Genomic DNA, 23285 nt, shown 5'->3' with positions numbered 1-23285 from the left:
AACTCAGTGAGGCTTTCCCGGGTAAACAGATGGCATAATGCACATGCATAATGTACGTTGACTCAGTAATTCCCCCCCCCCCCCCCAACACACTTTGCGCAAGAGCGCAGAAGCGTGGTCGCCACAGCTACGCTTCTATATAAGGAACGGAACAAATCTAGCTGTCGCCTGATGAAGCTCGTTGTAATTACTGGCGAAACGTCGTACTCAGATTGTGAATGTTGTGGCTTGGCTCTCCAACACACCGGTGCGCTGTGCTAGTGACGAATTGGCCACGTCCTGTTTACGTGACAACCCTTACGAGTTGGCTGTGTCGGGTGGTGGCTGGTTTTACCGACACTTTTATATATTTACGCGATCTAACCCAAACAAACCTCTATTATAGATGACATTTTACTCAGAGAGATCAAAACGGGAAGAGATGAAGGTCCCTGAGCGCAAATAAGCCCCATGCAAGTGGCGGTGATAGAATGAATCGCTTAGGTGTGTCTGCCCCGATTCAGTCAAGAGGCGTGCACCACGCGAAGGCTTCATTGGAATGAACCTGGGATCATCCCTGTTCGTGTTCATCCAGCTACAAGGTGAACCATCGCCACGCGATGCATGCACACGTCACACGCTCACTTCGAGATGTTTCTCAAGAGAGGCGCAGCTTGTGATCATTGAAAGACATTTTTGGTCTCCGCGAATTATGTTTTGTATTTTCAATGGTGTGTTTTGTTTGTTGACGAGGCATTGCAAGAAAAACTGTACGTGTAATGCGTTGTTGTCAATCCACTGCTGGATGAGGGCCTCCTCACGTGGTGATGAGTTGTGGGGTATTGTTTGGCCATACTTGACCGATAAGAATAATGTTTACCGTAGATAAGTTGTGAATAGCTTACATTTTAAATGTTAAAAAAGTATACACAGCGAGACTAACAGTCTGCAAAAGCATCCAAATATTTGAATGTCAATTCAAGACATGCACGTATGTTGAACTTCTATCCCACCGTACGTAGCCAACAGTGCAAAAGAACATAGCATCATCCTACTCGTTAATAGCCACGGTTCTCCAATTGCTATGACTTGAATCATCATCACTTGCAGGATATTAAATTGCACTGCAACAAGTGTTTATCATTACCTCTCACATCTTTTTTTTGTAGCGGGGGTTTGGGGGAAAGAAAAATTATAGAAACTGTCCCTTTTTATGATTTAAACCAACAGCCATTGTGTTTTCAGCCACGGATTAATCTGTTTTACCCTGAGTGCTTTGGATATTATACGCTTAAAAAATGGAGACAGAAACTATAAAACAAAGAAAAGGGCGAAAAGGAGTTGTAAAAAATGCGAGATTTTTTTTCCCTTCCAAAAGCACTGTGTAAGGGCAGTGATCTGTTGAATGTTTGCAAATCGCACTACATATCGTTCCGCACTATCTATCCATCAGCTGTTTGTTACTGCAGGATTTCAGTCGTGTATGTGACAATCCAGTGCATGATTTAGGCAAGTATTTCTTTTTTAGACGCGTACATATTTCTGGGGTTTGTGCATATGTCTAGGGTCATATGCACAACAATTTAATAATTGCAGAAATTCCAGATCAATGGAAAACGCATTAGCATTTGCTTCGACGGGCGTGGCGCTGCATGCATTTGAGTGTAACATCGGCAGTCACGTTAGGGTGCTAGAGCATTGGTGCATTGGTTAGCAAACCGCGCTTCGGATCTAGAAACCCGGGTTTGAATCCTGATCATGGCTAACATCAATGGCCTAGAGATACCTGAACCGCTCCCCCCGTGCCTTCACAACAACATGCACTGCCTAGCGTGGTGAAGTATGGTCATACAACCACGATGACTGACCACAGCACAGGGGAGAAGCCAGCATCCAGCTGCGTGCATTGACAAAGGTGCTATGAGTTATGGTTGTCACCTGCATCGAAAACAAATGTTTGCAAACGCAAACAACAGGTTGCAATGTCGGTGTGGGCCTGTTGTCGTGATATTGTCTGATAGAATTAACCGCTAAAAAAATATAATACAGCGAGACCTAAATGTATTTTGATGGCCTGATGAGGCAATATCACTCGCACTACAAGCTGTTATTAATCATTAATAAATGCACATATTAAATTGTGTTCGTATGACATTGCATATAGGTTACCTCTGCAAAAAAAAATGTAGATATAAAAAATATATATATGAAACAGTTTTGGAAAAGTTAAAGAGCCTGGCAAGGAAAGTGGCCATAACCATGCAAAGCGCTTCCCTGTCTATTATCACCAAGTCGTTACTGTAATTTAAATGAGCTCAGCTACGTCATTTGAAATGTACACTGAGGTCTCAGCCAATATCCTTAATATGCTGAGAGCATTTCCCCTGCGTGCACTCACACATACCCTCTCTGTCCATGCAATTAAAGTACTGATTGTGTGGCCGCCTTTAATATGCATATCTGGTCATTTGAAGTCCCTCTGAGGACACGAGAATGCTTGCAACAAAAAAAAGGTGACGCGATTTCATCTGCGCAGAAACTGGAATACAAATTGCAGGGTGAATATGATTTTGATGCCTTCGATTGCGGCTGGAGCAGCACAGCCGTAGCTCAAGGTGACATCTGGTCCCGGTTTTTAATGGCCTTTTTTTCATTTAAATGAGAGGAAAATGGGAATACCTTCTCATCAAAGGAACAATGTGATGTTATACAGCATTAGGGTAAGGTACACTTGCAATAATGGTTGTTGGAGGCGGGTGCAGGTTATTCCCCATCTTCCCCACCCCCCCCCCCCCCCAAAAAAAAATGTGGAGAAAAATTGTAATTTGTTGCCAAAGGCTACAAAAACAGGCGTGTAATTTTAAAGTTTAGTTTTGAGTCTGTAGGCACGGCAATGGTTTATTATTTATATATAACCACCTAATCAATGCGATGTCATATCATTAACTATGCACCCAGTTCGGTGCACGTAAAATAATGAAAAGCCCAGCTCTTGAGCACCTAAACCATTTAAGTAATGTTGACTTTGCATATCCTGCGAAATTCAATAAAGGATGTTTCCACACACACTGCACAAACATAAATGTCTAGGATTTAGAGAACTGCTCACAACGAACAACCGAATATCCAGAGTCATCATATTAACAGCCAATTAGGCAGCATTACACCAGATCTAACGGGTGTTCTGCTGTACCGGCTCCTTCTTACACACATTAGCCGAAGGCAGTAATCAAGTTATTTTTCTCTCTCAGAGAAAATAACAACAAATGTTTTTTAAGAGCGTGTTCACACGTTAAATTGTGTTTTTTTTTTCTTTGTTGCTTTCACTCACCGTTTCCGTTTTATAACCTGACAATTACTGAAATGGCAAATTAGAGAACATATTCAATAAGAGGAGATAAACAAGTCATTACTTAATTACAGTGAGGTCTGCGAAAGGTTGGCTGCTAATTAGTTGATGCCCAATTAACGGCGGGGCTTAATTAGAGCTGGTGTAAATGAGATCACTGGGGGGAGTCCTTAATTACGCTCGTTTTGTCAATACACTCCCCCCCCCCCACACACACATGCACAAAGCTATATTTAATTTTGCCAAGAACAATTGCTCAAAATTAGCTTTGCTTTCGCTACGCGTTCCGCAATGTAAACGCTGCACACATCACGTGAGAAATGCAATAATTCCCCGATGATTCCAAGATGTAGAACTTTGTATAAATTATTAGACTATTATAATGTGCAGTTTTCTGAGCAGCCCTTTCAATGTGACCACTATACAGGGTATTTTTTTTATTGTAACTGGAGGGCAAATTGGTGGAATGTTGTTCCCAAATGTTAATTTATTTTAAAATCATGGTTGTTCTTAACATTTGACCTTGCAACTGATCTTGAGATTTGATCTTTCAGCCTGAAAACCATACAGTATTGTACAAGACATGGCACTCTCAGATGAAAATTCCAAAAATTTGCAAGGATTTGTCAGGAATTTTTTCTTTAAATGTGCTGGGAGAAGCAGACATATAGGACTATTGTGTTTTTTGAGAGCCCTCTGACCAGGATCTTTGACCCCATGACCTTAAAGTTGACCCTAAACGGACTGCATTCACGAATGGTTTCTGACATTAATTGTAGGTGGAGAGATTTTGTAATGAAACACAAACAAAAAAAAGAAATGTCTTTTTAAAAGATCGCAAGCAGTTGCCCTTTTTATACTTTGAAGGGACAGAACAGCACTTTTAAAACTCCCGATCATCACGAGCCATCACAGCTCAGATTTCCATTTTACCAGCCTTGTTCATTCATATGCAAATTGAGTTGGTACACATTTACACGCACACGTGAAGGTTGGAGGAAAAAAATTGGCAGCTGGTATTGTCGTGTGAAGAACCGCTGGTGTAGAGCCATAAAAGAAGAAGGCAGGTACAAAGCCCAGATCAAACAAAGTGTTTGCTTGTAATTATCAAAAATATTGACAACGCTCACAAGTCGACCGAACGCCAGTGTCACCAACGCACGTTTTAAAATTGCCAGTGCATGTTTGTGAGAGTGGCCTTGTGCACCACGAGCAATCTGTGGAATGGCTGTCCATCATATGCCCATCAGTATTCTGGCAAAAAATGCCCGATGATGCTGGATGTAATTACCAGCGAAACGCCGTGCTCAAATGATAAATGTTGTGGATTTACTCTCCAACACACCGATGGGCTGAAGTAGTAAACTAATTGGCACGGTTTTTTTTACGTGACAAACCTTACTGGCTGTGTCGGGTGGTGGAGGGTTACGACACAATATTCATACTTACGCGATCTTACCCAAAATCCGTTACGAATAATATTGTTTGCGAAAGCCTACGTGTTAAACAATATATTCCCTAAGTTCGTAAAACCTTGTTCAATTCCAAGAAAGATGTAATATTTTTTATCTTCAATCGTGCTGTTTGTTCCCGGTTATTTGGCACGTTTAGCCTCTGGATCTGTGTTCAGCAACTGTGATTTAAAAATTAATAATAATGATGATGATACGTACATGCAACATGTCTAATAAAAAAGGGCCATTCATCTGTGTTCTGCAAAGGGGCTATTGCCCGGAACGTTGCCTGTTGTAAAAAAAATGCTTTTTGGGCCACAGTGTTATTGATGAATTTATACAGTTTATTGTGATATAGCAACACAGCATTCGGTTGATACTCATTTTTTTTCTACTTGTGGTAAACAAATCATAGCTGTTCACTATTGTCAAATATTTTCTCAGGGCTGCACAGTCTAAAGCGCGTGTCTGTCTCTGCTCCGAAGAAGGGGTATTGCCCAAAACAGTTCCCGGATTTACATTTGTCTCTATTTGTTTATGTTCTACAACAGTGCTAATAAGTGTTAATGTTGCGAGGGTCATTGTTTAATAAAGTACAACGATAAGTCGTGCAAATTCCTTGCATCATCACAAGCAAGTGGAATCACCTGGGGGGGGGGGGGGTGTGTTAAATAAAAGCTCGTGGCATGTTTATTATTTCAGAGGACAATTTTAAACATAATAAAAACACACCAGCAGAGCACCACAGCACTGCATCCTATGCTATTAGGCCGAGAATTATGTATTTCACTTTGGTGCAATTTTTCGAAAGGAATGCTTTAATAAATCGGGCATTATTAGCATTCGAATCGCTCTTGGGAGGAGTACACTCACTTCTGCTTTAAATTACGTCGCGGTAATTAACTGTAATAACGAAAAAGAGCCGTCTGATTAATTTCAAGTCACACAACAGCTCAGGGTATTGAGGTACAAGGAAATTAATCCTCGGCATTTGTCTAAATATCAGCAGAAAGCTACTTATTTTTTTCCCAACCTTATTGTTATTGCAACGACAATGTAGCTTTCCTTTGCGCTCTCGCGTTTCATGTATAAACTGTCTATGTATAAACTGGCTATGTATATACTGCCGATGCATACTGCAGCAATTGAAGAGATGCGATGGCATCTAAATGTTATGCATGAAGCATGTCATACTTATGAAACAATTATTAAAACTATAAAGATGTGACGTTTTATATGGATTGTTTCGAAATTAAACTTAGCACGCTCGGAGAGCAGCAGCCTACAGAGGGCAGCATTCAATAGAAGAGCACAACTCAATGTATATTTTTCCTGCCAAAATCATTAATAAAGAGACGAAGCCCCATTGCCAGAAAAATTAGCATAAATAGAAATACACATTATCCACTATTCATACAGAGCCATAAAAATAAATTTATATTACAACCAAAAAATGGCCGTGGCACAGAATCTCACAATTTTTTTGTTCCATGCAATTTTGGGTGAATAATGTTTGTAAAATATATAAATATATATAATTAAAGTGCCCATTAGGTGTTTGGATGGCTCGGAAAGCGCTGAGCTGGCAGTGCTGAGATCCCGGGTTTTAATCCAGATTTCAGTCGCCTGTGATTAGACCGGGCTCTCAAGTGCAGCGAGTTGATGATCACCGCCCAGTCGCCAATGACCTCAGAGAGAAAAAAATAACCCGTAAAAACTAAGTTTTTCACTATAAATCCTATATATGCGTGGCGGCTAGAGTCCTCTCGTCCTCTGGCTTGAGATGGCTGCCACCTATGGGTCAGATGATTGCCTGCCACCATTAAGCAATTGGTAATTAAATATAATTTTTATTTCCTAAAAAGTGTAAAAATTTGGAAAAAGATTTTCACGAAAATTAATTGTCACGCACAACGAGTCTGTGTGCAAAATGTCAGCTCGATTGGATCACGGGAAGTGGGTTAAAAAACGACCGAAAGATTTGCACGGTCGTAAGCGCACAAGCAAGTGAACTTAATATAAAGGATTTTAAAAAAATAAACTCATCTCATTAATTATTGTTTCTTTCGGTAAAGTCACGTAGAAGGGAAATAATAAAATAATACAAATATTATTTTATTATAAAATATATATTATTTTATTATTTCCCTTCTACGTGACTTTACCGAAATAACCAAGAATATGAATCCCTGCAGTCACGAAAGCTTTAAATCAAAATGCATCTCATTAAATTTGGTTCTGCACTTAATTTGGCAAAATTTCAGCTTTTAGAATTAAACATATCGCTTTTGACTGCCGTGGTGACAGCAACGCCTCTCCGTAGCAGGGTGGGTGGGAAATTGCTGCCCTACACTATGAGGATCAAAGGTCGCTTGAAGGGTACCCCAGAAGTAATTCTGTCGTGTCTACTTCCACGGGCCATTCTCTATCATGGGAGAGTTGCTCTTCGAGGGATGGCATAGATTCTTCGCATCATGCCATGGCTCCGATAGCACAATCAGGATAACATTGGGGAAACATACAGGAAAGGGCACATTATTAATCACTCTTCTTACGGAACAATATTCACGACTCGCTCTGATAACCTCAATCGAGTCAACACAACCTTGGGTGACTGGGAATGAATTCTAGATTTGAAGCTTTCGTGACTGCAAGGATTCATATTCTTAGTTTTTTTCGGTAAAGTCACGTAGGTAAAACATTTAAAAAGTAAAGTAAAATAAAAATCACGACGTTTCGGAGGCAACACAAGCTTCCGTCACAGCCACGACAGCGGTCGTGGCTGTGACGGTGCCACCTGAGGACGGAAGCTTGTGTTGCCTCCGAAACGTCGTGATTTTTATTTTATTTTACTTTTTTAATGTTTAACCTACGTGACTTTACCGAAAAAAACCTAAGAATATGACTGGGAATGCTGGACTCAATTGGGTATCACAGGAGTACAACACAACAAAGCACACTTGAGGACACGTTGCAACTAATTCCGTTTGAATTGAACGGACATAGTGGGAAAACACGCGCGGGATTTATAAACCTCCTTTTATTATTGCATTCATTACAGCATTGTCAGTAATTAGTACTGAGATTACACACAGCTACAATTGGTCAACTACAGAATTGGTCTGTTTTAGCGCGCGCGTGTGGACCCGATATAGCTGGCACAGGCTACGCTGGCCTTCACTTCTCTATTTACACAAAAATGTCCGTGTTGGTGGCAGTGAGGGATGCACCCTTATACATTAGTTTATTTTTTAAGATGCGCAATTTGAAGAAATACGCACTCGTGCGACATAATGTATAGCCGAGCTTTGCACGTCCAACTCGCACCAACCGCGGCGTGCGATGTCCTCATTGCAATGGGATAATCCACATGACACGAACTGAAATGTCCTCATGTTAATCTGGTAAAGATATCTTTTTTAATGTTCGTTTTGTTTTATAATGCTACATTTTGATCAGAGGTAAATTCAATACATCTTTTGACAAGTACTTTGAATTTTTCTGGATTAATACAGAAAACAAATTAATTGGCCGTTTATAGTTTTCTTAGCTATGTCCAGAGGCATATTGTTTCTATTTGACTGACGATATTAATATTTACATTACAGTTTTGCCTTTCTTAAAATCAATATGGAAGCCACATGGTTTGTAAACAGTGACAATAGAAAGCCAAACACAGCCTGAAAGAGCCTTGCTTTCCATAAAATTTATATTACAAAGTAGAACAAATCAAGCAATATGTGTCCCCTCTACGTATGCACAGCATTGACATAGCTAAGAGCAAAAAAGAAAATCCTAAATCATTTTAATATTATTATCTTTTTAGAGTTTACAGCAATTTGTGTCACGAACGAACAAAAAAACACCCTCCGTTTCTTGAACACTGGTGTCTTTTGCAATCATAATCCAGAGGTTAAAAGCATCTGCTAACCTTCCAATTGCTCTTTGGGGGTGGAGGGGGGGGACACATGACAGTGTGAATGAGTCACGCAGAGCTTAGTGCTACCGAGCCATCGTTGCGCATTGGTGGCAGCCAGCCCTGCGGTTCAGAGGGCCACAGAGTGGGCCACGTCTTAAAATCACGGGCCGCAAGTTGTTCGTACAAGTTGCAGTTTGGTCCTATTAGTTTTCATGTACTGATGAAATAAAAACAAAATAATGAAATAAAAACAATGAAAACACACCGGCTCGTCTAAACAGCGCTCGCGAAGTCTCGAGGGCAAAGTGAGAAATTGAATCTGAACTGCGGTGAGCCAATTCAAAACGTGTAATATTTTATCAACGTGCCAAACGCCGTTACAAAGATATCAAAACCACCCCCCCCCGAACTCAACCCCGCCCCCCATTTCGGAGCTAAAATGTACAAAGAGGAAGAGATCGCGGTGTGATTTTTTTTTTTACATTTTGTGTTTTTTTTTAACAATGACCTGATGATCTTGTATAATACTAAAGCTAGTAATTTATTCGATTTCGTCATCATTTCTTAAAAACGAGGGCCCTCGGCGATTTCACGTCTAAATGCTTCAACCATCGCAGCAAGAACAACAACTGCTTACACACAGTCCACTTAAATGCGTGCGCAAACAACAGACATGCACACGGTACGTTCACAGCGAAGACCTCCCGGTCCAAAGCGGCGATTCTAGCGTAAATGCTCGGGAAGCAAGCGAATAACTTTACAGCAAGAGATGCGAACGGCAAAAGCACATTAAAGTACAAAAAAAAAACACGCAGAGATATGTTCTTCAGATTAACCATCAACGGACCTAAATGTTATCCTAAACACAGGTCTGGTTTCATTTTGAGGTTTCTTTTTTTAAAGATTGTAATTTGTTGTTATTTATAGATATTTATATATGTATATATGTACAACTGCAACATCTTATATTATCTGCTACCCAGCACAAAAACTTCATATCATACTGACTGGATTATAATTAGTTTTTTTGATCTTGGGGCAGGCCTGTGGCTTTTTTCGTACGTGGTTTTTATGTACACATCTCTATGTCCTGCATCCCAACAAACACCGATAACAACTATACAAAGAGAACGTTTACGCCACCAACAGGTGAAAAGGGAGGGCAATTGGGGCCGACCGTCTGTGCCTCCCATTTTTTGTTAATTGTTTGTGGCCAGAAACAAGCCCGGTTTAACTTCGCAGGCGCGCTCATCACCAGCACTGGATCTTGTTTAATTCTGAGGTCCGAAGAGTACCTTGCAACCTGCAAGTATGGTGCTGTAAAGTCAAGAGCAACATCTGTGCCAGTGGCAGCAAGATTCAATGGGTTGTGAATGACCGCGAGGACGAGACGGCTTTGCTGCTGTAATGCGCTCACCAAAACAAGCGCTATGCAACAGTTTCACAGAGCCACGTGAATGTGGGAAATGAAGGTGCGTGCCCTGTTCCAATGATCACAGAGAGCTACGCGGTGTGGCGAGAATCGCTGAATTAATACATCTGTCGCAACCGCTTTGCGGGGAAATCCTCAAGTTTCGACGAATAAAAACATCTCCAAGCAACCTTTAGTGGTTTATTTTCGACTGAAAAAAAATATATAACTTAAGAAACCATTAGCTGTACCCCCCCCCACCCCCCCTTTGCGAAATGGAAAACTTGAAACTTCTTTCGCACCGTACGTAGCCACTTCGTGCTATTCGGAGGCACGTCTTGCGTCGCCACGAATTCCCCAGCACGGCTAGGGAGCTCCATCTCATGTGACCGTGCGATGGTGGACTTTACTCCCCTAATACTGAGCCAAAGTTTCGCATAGTTATCGTCACTACGTTGCTTAAAAATGAAAAAAATCCCCACATGTTTCTAATCGTAGCCAGTGTCCAAATTAGACTGGGCCTAATTTAGCACCGATAGTATGACAGCATTGGGGCGGAGTACTCTAACACAGCAGCGCGCGTTTGTTTTTGTGTGTGTGCGCGTCTGCTGACATGCGCCCACACAAATGTAGAGTATCTGAACTGGTCCTGGGCCTCCCCAAGGTCGACTCAGCCTCAAATGAGTACCCGGTGCGATGTGTAAAAATCGCCACTGTGGGGAGACAAAGGCGGCCAGGCGTGGTTGCTACCCACCCGACCCCCACGTGTGCCGTGCCGGCCTTCATAGGTGCTACTCGCTAACAGCACTTGCCCCAACAGTGTGTTAAGGCTGCACGGGGTGGAGGTGGGGTCTTTGTCTTTGTGTGCCATCAGACAGATTATGGCCTGTCTTTCCGGCGCATGTTTTACAACATCATCATCATCAACAACAACAAAAACCCCACTGTTGCATCCAAGGGGTGGCGGGAGACACAAGGTCTCTCGTGGGGCAGGCGTGAGGCTTGACAATCCAGTGAACAAGGCGGCCAACGCAGCAAAGCGGGGGGGGGGGGGGGGGGACTTTTCAATGCTAGGAGCCCCCCTCCCACACCCCCTTTGGCCAGAGGTACAGATGTGCGCTTCGAACGGTGGCACACTCACCACCAACACCACCGCCACCACCGCCCACCGCTTGTTTTCAGGCGTGGCGATCGTTATGAAACGCTCCGACCGCTTCCCCTTTGTCTAGTAGGTTTTTTTTTCTTTACTTCGCAGGTGCGCTCTAAACTCAAGAGGCGATAACGAGACCTGCCCCAGAATCTCACCTCCATCCTTCTGCTTGTAGTGATGGCGCGGCCATTTTTTTTTTAAATATCAGTGAAATACATTTTTGCTGATTGTGAACTGTGTTAATGCTGTTTGGTTAACAACTGTGAGCTATTTTCAGGTAGTTAAATGGTTCCAAGGGAGACCTTTGGTTCAGATTTGCAAGCGGACCCACAGACCTATGACATCAGTGCACAGTCGATGCACAGAACCAGTGCACACACCTGCGTTATCCGCTTACAGTATATACGATGCACACATCATGTAACGTTGAAGACATACACGTGTGTTCCTGCCAGTGTTTTCCCAATTAAATCCTTTTTTTAATACAGCTTTTAACTACAAGAATAACGTCAACTGATTTTCGTTCGTAATTTGTGGGAATAATCTGACACTTTACGTACCGGTACAGAGATGCCAATACAAGTGTAATTTATAATAAAAAAAATGTTATCGGAAATGTATTTTTTTGTAAATTTGGGGCTACAAGCATCAATGCTGTATCCTTATTCTCGTGGTAAAAATATGCGACGAATCTATTCACGCAGGTTCGAAACTTTGCCTCGCGCAAAGATCGGGAAGGTAACGTTGATGTCACGTGTGCAGGTCCGCTGAGGTTATGCCGTCTGTTTGGGATCTCTAGAAGCTTTAATTTGGTAGCTTCAGCAGCGACAGTTAGGATATTTGGTTTCGGAAGGGAAATCGAGATCATCACGATCACTCAGCCACTAAAAACCATCCCTAGAAATAATCTTTGGTAAATCACAAATAATCGTAGCTCGAAATGAGGATTTTATGATAAAGTAAAAACCGATTTTTTTTCTTTCCTAATTAAAACTAGGTGGCAATCATTTGCCTCTTGTTAAAACGTTAGGTACTGAGTTATATCAAGTGTAGGCTGTCATCAAATAACTGGTAATGAAATGTAATGTATTATGTTCTTCATGAAGTTTCAATTGGCAAACGTCTCTGTAGACAATGTTGCATTCTCCCAGGCAAGGACATTTTGAGAAGTTACCATTTCGAAAGGAAGGTACAAATAATAAAGCCAACAAAGTAGGACATTGATCAACAACAACAAGTGTGTGTGTGTGTGTTTGCTGACAGAAACAAAACTACACAGCCATGAAAGCACAATTTCTCAAGTGACTAACTCCTTACACACATGGAAAACACATTGTAATTTCTCAAGAGGGATACACGTTGCACGATGCAGCCGACGTTTTAAGCTTTCATAGTTAACGAGGTCGAGGTCGAGGGCGTCAGTTTTTTTTGTTAGTTTTTTTTTTGGTAAACTGTGTGTTGTGTGTGCAGTTGGCACCTCTCCTTTATTTCTCGTGAGTGTTTTGTAACGGGAGTATTTAAAAAAAAAAATTGCTAAGCATTTGATAACGGGCAGGCCCGAAGCGTAGCTTGTGGCGTTGCAGTCGCTTGCCCGGCTTAGCTTTTCGGGGAGGTGATGTGCAGCAATTCTTCTCACAATGGTCGTTTATTTTTTTTTTCTCGAGACGCGTCGTGCGTGGAGGTTATTGCGTCGCCCAAGAAAATCCCGCTCCGACGCTTTTCTACCCATCTACTGCCCCATGTACGCGCTGCGATAATGCCGAAATACCGATTTAGGGTTTAAACCCACGTTATTTTTTAGGTTCCCTTGTAGAGGAATCGTTTTGGTCTCCAGTTTAAATTTCCCAGACGCGACAGCAATTATTATTTTCTTCCCCCTCCCATCCCGAAAATCAACATTTACGTGACACATTGTGAAACTGGGAAGCTTCTACATTTAAATGTTCTTTGTTTCAAAAGACAAATGTAAAAACAGTCTTCTCCAGCTACCAAAGTTTCATTATAACATCCATTGTAATTTTTTGTCATGTTTTTTGTTTGTTTTACAGAGGGTCGCGGAAAACGTTTATCCCTCCATTTCGTCGGCATCGTCGCGCTCAAAGCCTCCTCGCTCCTCGTCGGTGTCAGAGCTGTGGCTGGTGGAGCGGTGGAATGGGCCCTCCTCCAAGCCCTGATAGGCCGATGACATCAGGGGACCGGACTCTTCCTCCAGGCCCTGCTCGTGATTGGTCGACTGGAAGGATCCTTCCAGGTCTTCCTCCAGCTCCTCCTCAATTTCTTGGTTCTGGGCTCCCATCTCCGTGTCCAGAGGCTCCTGTTTCACCAGCATTGGGTGGCTGGAATGAAGAAGAGACAAACGTAAAGAATGCACAAGAGTTCTGTAAAATAACGATGATGCCCGTTGTACATCCAAGCGAGAGCCTCACCGGGTGGGTCTGCACCGGGATGTTTGGTCAATTCCATGAACTAGAGTTTTGGCTTCACGTGGGACAAAATCAGAGTGGCCTGGCGAGCGTCCGCTAATGCGATGATGAGGTCAAATTCAAAGCTGTACACAGTTGGCTTCAAGAATTCCATTGTGCTTCCATCTCCTGGCTACCCCTCAACCCCAAGGATAGGTAGGCAGTCTCCAATGAAAGCTTTCGTGGTGTTGTGGTCATATCCATGCTAGCATACACATGCCTATACGAGTATACGTGACATTCAGACAACCGTATTTTAAAGCGATCATATTTTTACCATGTGATAATGTCAATGCATTTAACTAAAGTAATACCCGAATGAATTTTTTTAACCACCATATGTTGCCCTCATGTTACTGTATATAATAAAACTGACGTGTTTTCCAAAGAAACATTCTCTCTCCATTGCACCAAAGTGATCTCAGTATGTAAGTAATTATTCATGTCAATAAAAAAAACTTATCACAATTTTCTTTTTAAATGTCACTCTCATCAGGACCGATTATGTAAGCAAGTGCAGTCTCCAACCCTTATTATCTACTTCATCTCCCTGGCCTCTCTGTTCATGTGCTATGAATAAGAGCCCATAGCCCAAAACATCACCTATTGTGTATTTTTATTTAATTTTAAGCCACAGTGTTATGAACAAACGTGTCGAGTCGTTTTCTGGAACGAAAGGGTAAATGCATTTTTCAAAAAAGATTAAGCGCGTTTATCTTACTGTAACGCTAAACAATAACAGCAGCTTTAAATATTAAGCCTTGTATAAATAATACAAATGCGACTTGCATTAATTTCTCATGAGCACAAACTAAAAGCGTGCATAATGAAATCACGAAATTAAAGAATGGAAAATAGTTAATCCGTTGTCAGCACTCTCCTGATTGGCAGTTTTACAGGGCACCAGTAATGGCCTTTAAATTAAGTTAAGTTTAGGAACAATTGCAGACACTGGAACAATCACACGGACACTACCCATTAATCTGAATCAATGTGCCAGGGTTGATTTGATTTTATAGCTATCAAAAAAATGCAAACTGTTAATAGATGCGAGAAATTTAAATGAATGTTAAACAAATAAATAAAACCACAAGTTACTGCGCGAAGATATTTAAACACATCTAATCATCATGTTCTTTTTTTGTGACAATGAATTTTTTCTTCCCATTTAAATATTTATATACACACACACACAAACAATTATAGGCGAACACGTGATGAAATTGCACCGCTGCGTGTAGGTCTGTTATTTAACCGATGGTTGCGCACACACTAAATACAAAAACCTACTATGTAAAACTAAAACTCACAAATGGACCAGAGGGGGTGGCAGTAAACTACGGGCAGCTCAGATTAGCCCGGCTGGCTACGTACGGTGCGAAAGAAGTTCAACAGAGAGACACACACACATACGCACAACCCGCAGCAGCAGTCATCAGCGGTGTGAGTTCAGTTGCCCTAAAGACGGAAGTGACTTTTGCGAAAGCAGCGCGCGCACAAATCGACTGAGCGGTCAAAGTGAACAGGCAGCGGCGGCGTTACCTTCCATTGCTCCCCGTTTGTGGAAGTACATCATTGTCGTGACCGTACGACAGATCTGGTAGAACGTATCCTTGGGTGCAATCTACACTGACCTAGATACGGCTGCCATGCAATACATGCACGGCTTACGATATATATGAGCTGTGCGCGATAAAATCAGCTCGTATGTAGGCGCTAGGTGGATTGTTAAGAGATGCAGATGGCTTGGGGAGGCGTACAATCAGCGGTGTATTAATCAAGGTTGACGATGATGACTGTGCGTACGCTATGAGCATGAAAGGGTGCAAGAACGCACCTTCGATTAGCACGGTTAGCTACCTATGCTGCGAAAGAAGTTCAACGTACATACGTACAAGTCATCCTATTTATACTGTTAGTTCTTTAGGTAAAGTCACGTAGGTAAATCTGGCTGTGACGGTCCCACCTGATGACGGAGACTTGTGTTGCCTCCGAAACGTCGTGATTTTTATTATTTTATTTTGTATTAATTTTAATTTCATTTTTTACCTACGTTACTTTACCGAAAGAACTAAGAGTATGAATCCTTGCAGTCACGAAAGCTTAAAATCTAGAAATCATCCTATTTACATTGATTCTTACTGCTCACGATGGAAGCGTAGAATTGCATGTAAAAAAAAAAATACTATTTTGATATGCAAGCGATATGCTCATGTTATATTTCGGCTAATGCAGCGAACAAAACTGTGAAAACGAGGCAGAGAAAAGGAGAAACAATACAAACGGGACAGCAAAAAATGGGCACTACTGCTCCACCCACGGAACAAATACGGAGACTGTAACGTCGTCGTTGTTGTTGTTGTTGAAGTTGTTATACAAAGGGCTCCGTATATCGGTGTCCATCCACCTGTTCACGCCCACACCGTCCAGCCCTGGACTGCACGAGTCAGCTTCGCAAGGTCAATATCCATCAATTGGTTGTTTCCAGTGGGAACAGGATAGCAGTGAAACTTCACGAAAAAGCCGGGGATTATCTGATACTCAATGTCTAATCGTGACCAAAAATAAGCCGTTACTGTAAGCTTACAACTGCTCATCGTCAATCTTGTTAAACGTCCCCAGACTTTGCAGGGCCCCACAGTGCAAAGCGCAATCTACAACTTTAAGTCGGTCAACCCCTCCTGCCTTCTCTCTACGCCGAAGAAGGCCCAGTGCCAAAGATATTAGCAGATTACGTATTGTCAACCGGATCAGCCTGTTTAACCGTGAACGTATTCCAGCATCAAATAAAAGACCACACGTTTTTAAATTACGACGATTAAACGAAGGATAACATAAACTAACCCCAAGCTTACAAGGCAGCCATCGTCGTTTCGAAGTTCAATGATACAAATGTGTTGATTTATTTTTACTGTGCTTTTTACTGTGCACCACTGGCAACATACCGTAGAAATATTTGTTTCAATAAATATGTAATTTCGATTTAAAGCTTTCGTGACTGCAGGGATTCATCTTCTTGGTTCTTTCGGTAAAGTCACGTAGAAGGGAAATAAAATAATAATAAAACATAATAAAATAATTCTCACGACGTTTCGGCCACAACGCAAGGACGGCTGTCTGCGTTGTGGCCGAAACGTCGTGAGAATGATTTTATTATGTTTTATTTTTATTATTTTCCTTCTACGTGACTTTACCGAAAGAACCAAGAAGATAAATATGTAATGTTCGGCCATTCTCTAATCCACTGCTGGATGAAGGCTTCCTCACACCTTTGGGGTTGGGATTATGTGAACATGGTTCTCGCCATGCTGTTCAGTGCGGCTTAGTGCAGTGAATGCCAAGACCGGTTCAGGTATCACTCGCAACCGATGTTAGCCGTGGCCAGGAATCGAACTCTTGTTCCTGTGTTCTACTGTGCTACCACTCTCACGTTATAAAAATAATCATTAATACTCTAAAATGACGTTGCTTGAAAAAGGAAGTGAAAGTTCCCCATGAATTGTCTTATTATCCATGATGTCACATATGCACAACTGAAATAGTGGGGCATCTTTATAAGGTGTGGGAATTACAAATCACTCGGTGCAGAATGGTAAACACTGTTCAAACATCTCCTTCCAGGAGACAATGTCCCGCTTTCCCTGTGGCTTTTCAATCACGGCTCTTACCACAATCCTTTTTATCCCCTTCTCCATTAAAGCCAACTCTGTCAACACCAACACATCGGGCATTAATTCACAGTGGGATGATACCAGTTATTTATTTTAATTCTGCAAGAGTCTAAACGCGGCAAAACATTAAGCAACTGTAATTTACAGAAGCCTATTTTTTTTTTGCCCAATTGCAGTTTAAAGGATTATGTGTAACCGGGCAGATTTTGCGAGAATATAAAAACAAAATGTTAATGTCATGTCAAAACGCTGCAAGTTTTTCAAAAGTCGCTTTTAGTTGATGGCAAGATAAGTGAAATAGAGTGTAACAGTAAAAACGCACACTGTTAAAGAGAAAGTGGCATCAGTGATAACACAAAGAACAACTGCTCTCTGTGCGTGTGAACACACACACACACACAAAGCAGCAAGGTACGTGTTTGTTCCCACTGAAATTTATTCATATTCATAGATAATATTGCTTTGCTTTAACTTTGAACATCCGTATAAATATTCCGGCAATTTCCATTACAAACAGCCCAATCAGTAACAAACAGCATTTGTGAATTATTTGATAACTCGCTAATTTCAAACGGTTATCACATAATTCACTGTTCTTGGCCACATTAAGAGAACTCGAAGCACTAAAGTCACGGCCACCTCAAGTGGTGGCGACAAATGAAATCATCTGCTCTGGACTCGTGGACTCGAAGTGTGAGCGCGGTGGCCAATCTCAAACCTATGGGCCACGCACTCACGCCCACTGCCCACTTCGATCGTTCACGGGCAACAATCACGGACATCCACCACGAGGCTACTCCTGAAGGCCGTCTCACCAACCTCGACACGAATGCAGAAAGTTGGTCGATCAAGTCTCTGCCGTACGAAAGAGGAAGCGGGCAATTATGATGATATTTTTTTTAAGAGAGTTTTTACATTGCATTTATAGGATCTGCCATGGGAGTGGAAGAGATCAACAGCTGTCTGCTCCAGTGTGCCCACCCACGGACTGAAATCGTGCACGGCGCTCTTGACACGTGACATCACACAGCAGGTGTGTAGCGTCATATCCAAGTCACCGTGCATCACTCCGCGTTTAGAAAAAAAAACGCGGAGAGATACGAATGCAATTTGCAGCGCGCTGTCAATCCGCTGCTGGATGAAGGCATCTCCATGCCGTACCGGTCACTTTGATTCGTTTGCTCTCGGATAAAGGCGCTCAACATTTTATGGGATCCGCTGACCTCAAAAGAAAATGAACGAAGTCTTAGAAGCTCATCCTCCTGCTTCCTCTTTAAAACGCCCAGGTTTGATTCTGCCTGTGGGGGGGAAAAAATCCTTCTCCGCGAGGCTACCTCCCTCACTGTGGAATCACAATCACGTTAGATTTGGGAATTCAATCATTGCCGTCCACAAGAAACCTCCGTTCACTCGTGACACTTCGTGGATTTAGCCGTCATAAATCATCGGTAGAGAGGTGTGAGCCTGAGTCTGTTGTGGAACGCACTTAAAGTTCCCAGTTACTGATTGCGTCTGCTTTGTTAAATGTTCATAAAAAATAATCATTCACCCACGCTGGTAAACGTGGATTGCTGCATTGTGCACAGAGGCAGGTTCATGTTCGGGTTGTGGAGGGGTGAAGAGTAGGGCAGGACTGGCCGTGATATCACTGGCCACTGATGTTAGTAAGAGCTGGTAATGGAATTCAGGTCACTGGGTAACACGGTGCAGTGCGCTAATCACTGAGCCAGCACTCCCAGTGGTTGTCAGATTGCGCAATGATTATTCTCAGCTGGACATTGTGCTGCAGTTTACTTAAAGAGAAAGCTTTCCAAGAGTGTTCGAGAGACTGGAATGGTCCTCGGTTGTAATGATGAGTACCAAAAGCAGCAGTAGCTCAAACTTTTAATACGGCTTCTAAAAAGCCAGAATTTGGTGAATCAATTGATAGGAGTTCAAGCCTACCGGAGCTATAACATTCAGGCGTTGAGACTCGCCAACACACTGCACCAATGCAAATGTACCAAAAAACGGCTTAAAACTCAGTAACTGCATGTATATGCAGATAGTCCCCGAGTAACGATGGACCGACTTATGATATTTCGATCTTACGATGGCGATACGACAAAATTGTAAGATATTTTTTATTTCGCGCGGCAGGCAAACGCAGCAGCGTACGAGGTACGATGCTGTACGTTGGGACGCTGCCGGGATGTACTGTACACATCTCCCGCCTTGTGTGATGCAGATAGGATTGTTTCCTGAAAAAACTTTCTATTAAATTGTCACCATTTTTTAAGACTCATGGGTAGGCTAGGCCATCTTCGACTTACAATATTTTTGACTTACGATGGGGTCATCATAACGCAGTAGAGGACTACCTGTATGTAGAACTTGTATAGCACCATACATAACTAACCGTGCCAATCGGAGGTGCGGGAGAAAAACAAACTAAACACAAAAGGCAGTTCGAAAGAAATTAATTTAAAATCTAGATTTATAACTGCATAGCCCCCCGTGCCTTCCTAATATCGGAAGGAAGAGCATTCCAAACTGCCACAGAAATGCATCTGAAAGTGTGCGATACAGTGACCATTTGTTTACTGGCATTATTGGTAGGAACGATCAATGTTCTTATTTTTTAACCGGGAATAAATAAACCGATAGTTCAATACCATTTACACAGCAAGCAGTGGGTTGCCGATGTGTCCACCTGTAGTTTTTTGTTTCACAACGCAACTTGCTTATTCCCGTATACCGCAGCACGCTTGCTCATTTTTGTTTCCGGCCATTGGCAACGATCGGAGGAGGGGAAAAAATAAAATTCACAAAGCTCGAAAAAGAAGTAGTCGGAGAAAGAAAAAAAACAAGCCCCATCCCGCAACCGCTAGTCGCGAGCCCAGTAAGCAAGAGATAAATAAAACACAACGGGCGGATGAATTCTGTAGGTGTGGGAATGAAAAAAAACACACGCTCGCTCGCTCGCTCTCTCCCTCGCGCGGCGGCGGCGACGGCGACGACGACGACGACGACGACGACGACGACGACGACGACGACGAGATTAAATGCGCACCGCGAAGCCCGCTTGGGGATGAGGCGTGCTTTTTAGTGGCCCCATTCTTAGGAGCGATAACGGCCCCCCGTGCACGAGATAAGACGAATGCTGCTGTCGCCTGTAAACAAGCGTGTCTGCACGAGTTGAGTCCCGCGGGTAAAATCGGTCTCGGGAAACAAATCTGTTGTGATTATTTAACAGCACTGTCAGCCCAGCTCCCTGCATTATAAAGTAACTCAATTTTTTACCGTCGCTATTGTTTTTTCACGTTTATTTCTTCTCTCTCTATATATATAAGAAGGCAAGGTCCTTTTTTTGTGTGTGCATCTGTGTGCGTGCGTGTGCGTTGTGCAGCGTAGCGGTTAGCGTGCTGCACTACGAACCCGGCGGGTCGAGTTCCATTCCCGCTCACGGCCAACGTCGGTGACGATTATCTGAACCGGTCCTGGGCTTCCCCTAGGTCGACTCAGCCTCAAATGAGTACCCGGTGCGGTGTGTAAACGTCGCCACTGGAGAGACAAAAACGTCCGGGCGTGGTGCTGGCCACCCACCCCCTCGTGTGCCGTACCGGCCTTCATAGGTGCTCGCGAACAGCACTTGCCCCAACAGTCTGTTAAGGCTATGCGGGGGATCTTTGTCTTTGTGTCTCATTTCCTGCTTTCCTCAGATTTATTTTCTTGAATACATCTCCCTCACTGGTTCGAGACAATGACGTACAGGAGCAATACTAATCTTAACGTGCCGCATGCGTTTAAATTACCACAGCCTTTATGAAAAGCGCAAAGCATTTCTTACTTGCCTTTTTTTTCTCTTCTTTCACCATTATTTTATTCCTATCCCCATATCCCCCCGTCCCGCACCCGCTACACATCCACGGCCACTATTTTCCTCGTCAAAGCGAGCGGAACCCAACCGCCGCGCATTAATTACGCGGCGTTCACGGAGAAAAAAGCAAAACGCGAACGGCACCACCGGTCGCCCCGATAGATGTCGTCGGCCTGCGGCGGCGGCGGCGACGTGATGAGACGGGGATTCGGCTGGCGGATGCCAACCGCCCGCCCGCCCCGGGGTGCCTCGCTTTCTCTCTCCGTCGCCGGGCGCAACGGCGAGCGGGGCGCATCGCCGCCGTAGCCGTCAAGTGTTTACGCGCCCGTCCACCCCCGCGGTTGCCAACTTGAAAGTGACGCCGCGTTTTGCCGCTGGGGGCCCCCCATCCCCCCCCATCCCGTCACCCCCCACCCCCCCCTTTACACCGCCCGGAGTTGAGAAGAGCTCTACACCCTTCTTATTAATTAACCGGCGCACACTGAATTAATTGTGCCTTCCTCGCCATCCTAATTGTATCCTTTTACCCTCCTGTGGGTTTCAATTGCAAATTAAGACCCAGCCGAGGCCTAATGGCGTAATTAGTCTGCGCTTTTGTACACCAATTAGGTCACGCTTTTGTCGCCTTGCCCAAGCTCTCTCCCAGTTGGCCGGCTGCCTTCATTAGCAAAAAATTAGCAGCTGCACACTTTGATAAGCAAGGAGGGGGGCGACAAGGAGAGGAGGGAGTGGGGGAAAGGCGTCGAGGTCTCTATTGTGCTTTAGTAATTAGCTAAGCAATTAGCGCCCCTAATTGTGTCGCTATTTTTTTTGTGTTTGCCTGCTGGCTTTCCTTTTTTATTTTTTGGAGGCGCCGAGTAATTTCTTCCCCGCTAGGTATCATGAAGTTGTTTGGGTTTCGTGGTCCAGGCAGTTTGATCAATGGGCGCGGGGCGATGCGGACGATGTTTCTTTTGTTGGGCGCAGACGCACCGCGCCGCGCGCTCGCTCGTGTGCCACTTGCGATTGCACTAACCCCCCCCTCCACTCTCTCCCCCCCCCCAACCCTACTTAATAACGAACACAGTTCACCCGGTACCGTTGGCCCAAGCTGCAAATGGAAGAAATCACAATTTAACGCTGGCTCGCTGGCGGTGCTTACCCAGGCAATTAATTACTTGTGTTTCAACCGAGCCTCGCTTGGCACTTGGCATTTAACAGCGAAAACAAAGGTGAATCCCTCGGTGATTTGGCCTCCCACACAGCGGGGTGATTTGTTACTTAGACCGAGCTTGTAACGAGTCATAAACTAAACTGCATGTGCTTCAAATTACGCCTAAAAACACGCTCCGGGTTTATAATAAACTGAGAGCATTTGAATTGTTTCTTTTATTCGCCCCCTTTTCTTGTTTTGTGTATAGATTTTTTCAAAATATTGCATTTCTTAGCACCTGCTTATGGGCCACGGATAAAAAAAAATCGTAAGTTCCGAGTTTTTATTTATTTCTTCTCACGTAAATCATCGGCACGGTGACTCGTCACTCTCAATTCTGCGTCCGACCCCTTGCCAAATACGACGCGCATTGACCTCGTATTATGCGCGAATCACCAAGCCGCATTTTTTCCGACGTTCGCGGGAGATCAATGCCCCCCGCACGGCAGCGCTGCTTTCCCCGCCAGCGCGGCGCATGTGGGAGATTGCCCCGGTGCCACAAATGATGCTCGTTTTGAGCACCGCGGGAATATCTCAAGCGTCATGGGCCTGGGTTGAAAAATACGAGCAGCTCGGACAGGAAGGACACTTCTCTCGAAGGGATGATGACCCGGTGCCAAAGACTAACGATGGAGTGGCAGCCGGTGAAGAGAACACACCCGGGAGTACGTCCACACCTCGGAGACGGAGCTATGAAATAAGCCCAATGTGCAGGAGCTATGTGGATTGTTACATCGTGGGACTGTGAGAGATGGTGATGACTTAGGGGGGCCTTTACCCAGCAGTGGATAGATCATGAACGATGACAATTGATGAGGCCTGGGATTTGAGGTGGCTGG

At 43.5% G+C, this 23285-nt stretch overlaps 1 protein-coding gene across 7 annotated transcripts in view; it reads right to left on the bottom strand.

Moving 5' to 3' along the window:
• Nucleotides 1–7806: 7806 nt before the first annotated feature.
• Nucleotides 7807–23285, bottom strand: part of LOC133349435 (forkhead box protein P1-like) — a 267516-nt gene continuing 252037 nt past the window's right edge. For all 7 annotated transcript variants that reach the window (XM_061562858.1, XM_061562865.1, XM_061562859.1 and 4 more), the window contains one exon: nt 7807–13598. In XM_061562858.1, coding sequence (XP_061418842.1) covers nt 13328–13598 — 271 coding nt within the window. In that variant the 3' untranslated portion in view covers nt 7807–13327. The remainder of the gene's footprint in view (nt 13599–23285) is intronic.

Source organism: Lethenteron reissneri, chromosome 30 (genome assembly GCF_015708825.2).
Source record: "Lethenteron reissneri isolate LAM-NWPU_2019-01 chromosome 30, ASM1570882v1, whole genome shotgun sequence".
Classification (NCBI taxonomy): Eukaryota; Metazoa; Chordata; class Hyperoartia; order Petromyzontiformes; family Petromyzontidae; genus Lethenteron; species Lethenteron reissneri.
The sequence above is the reverse complement of the archived record's forward strand: the minus strand, read 5'-3'. Positions and strand labels throughout refer to the sequence as shown.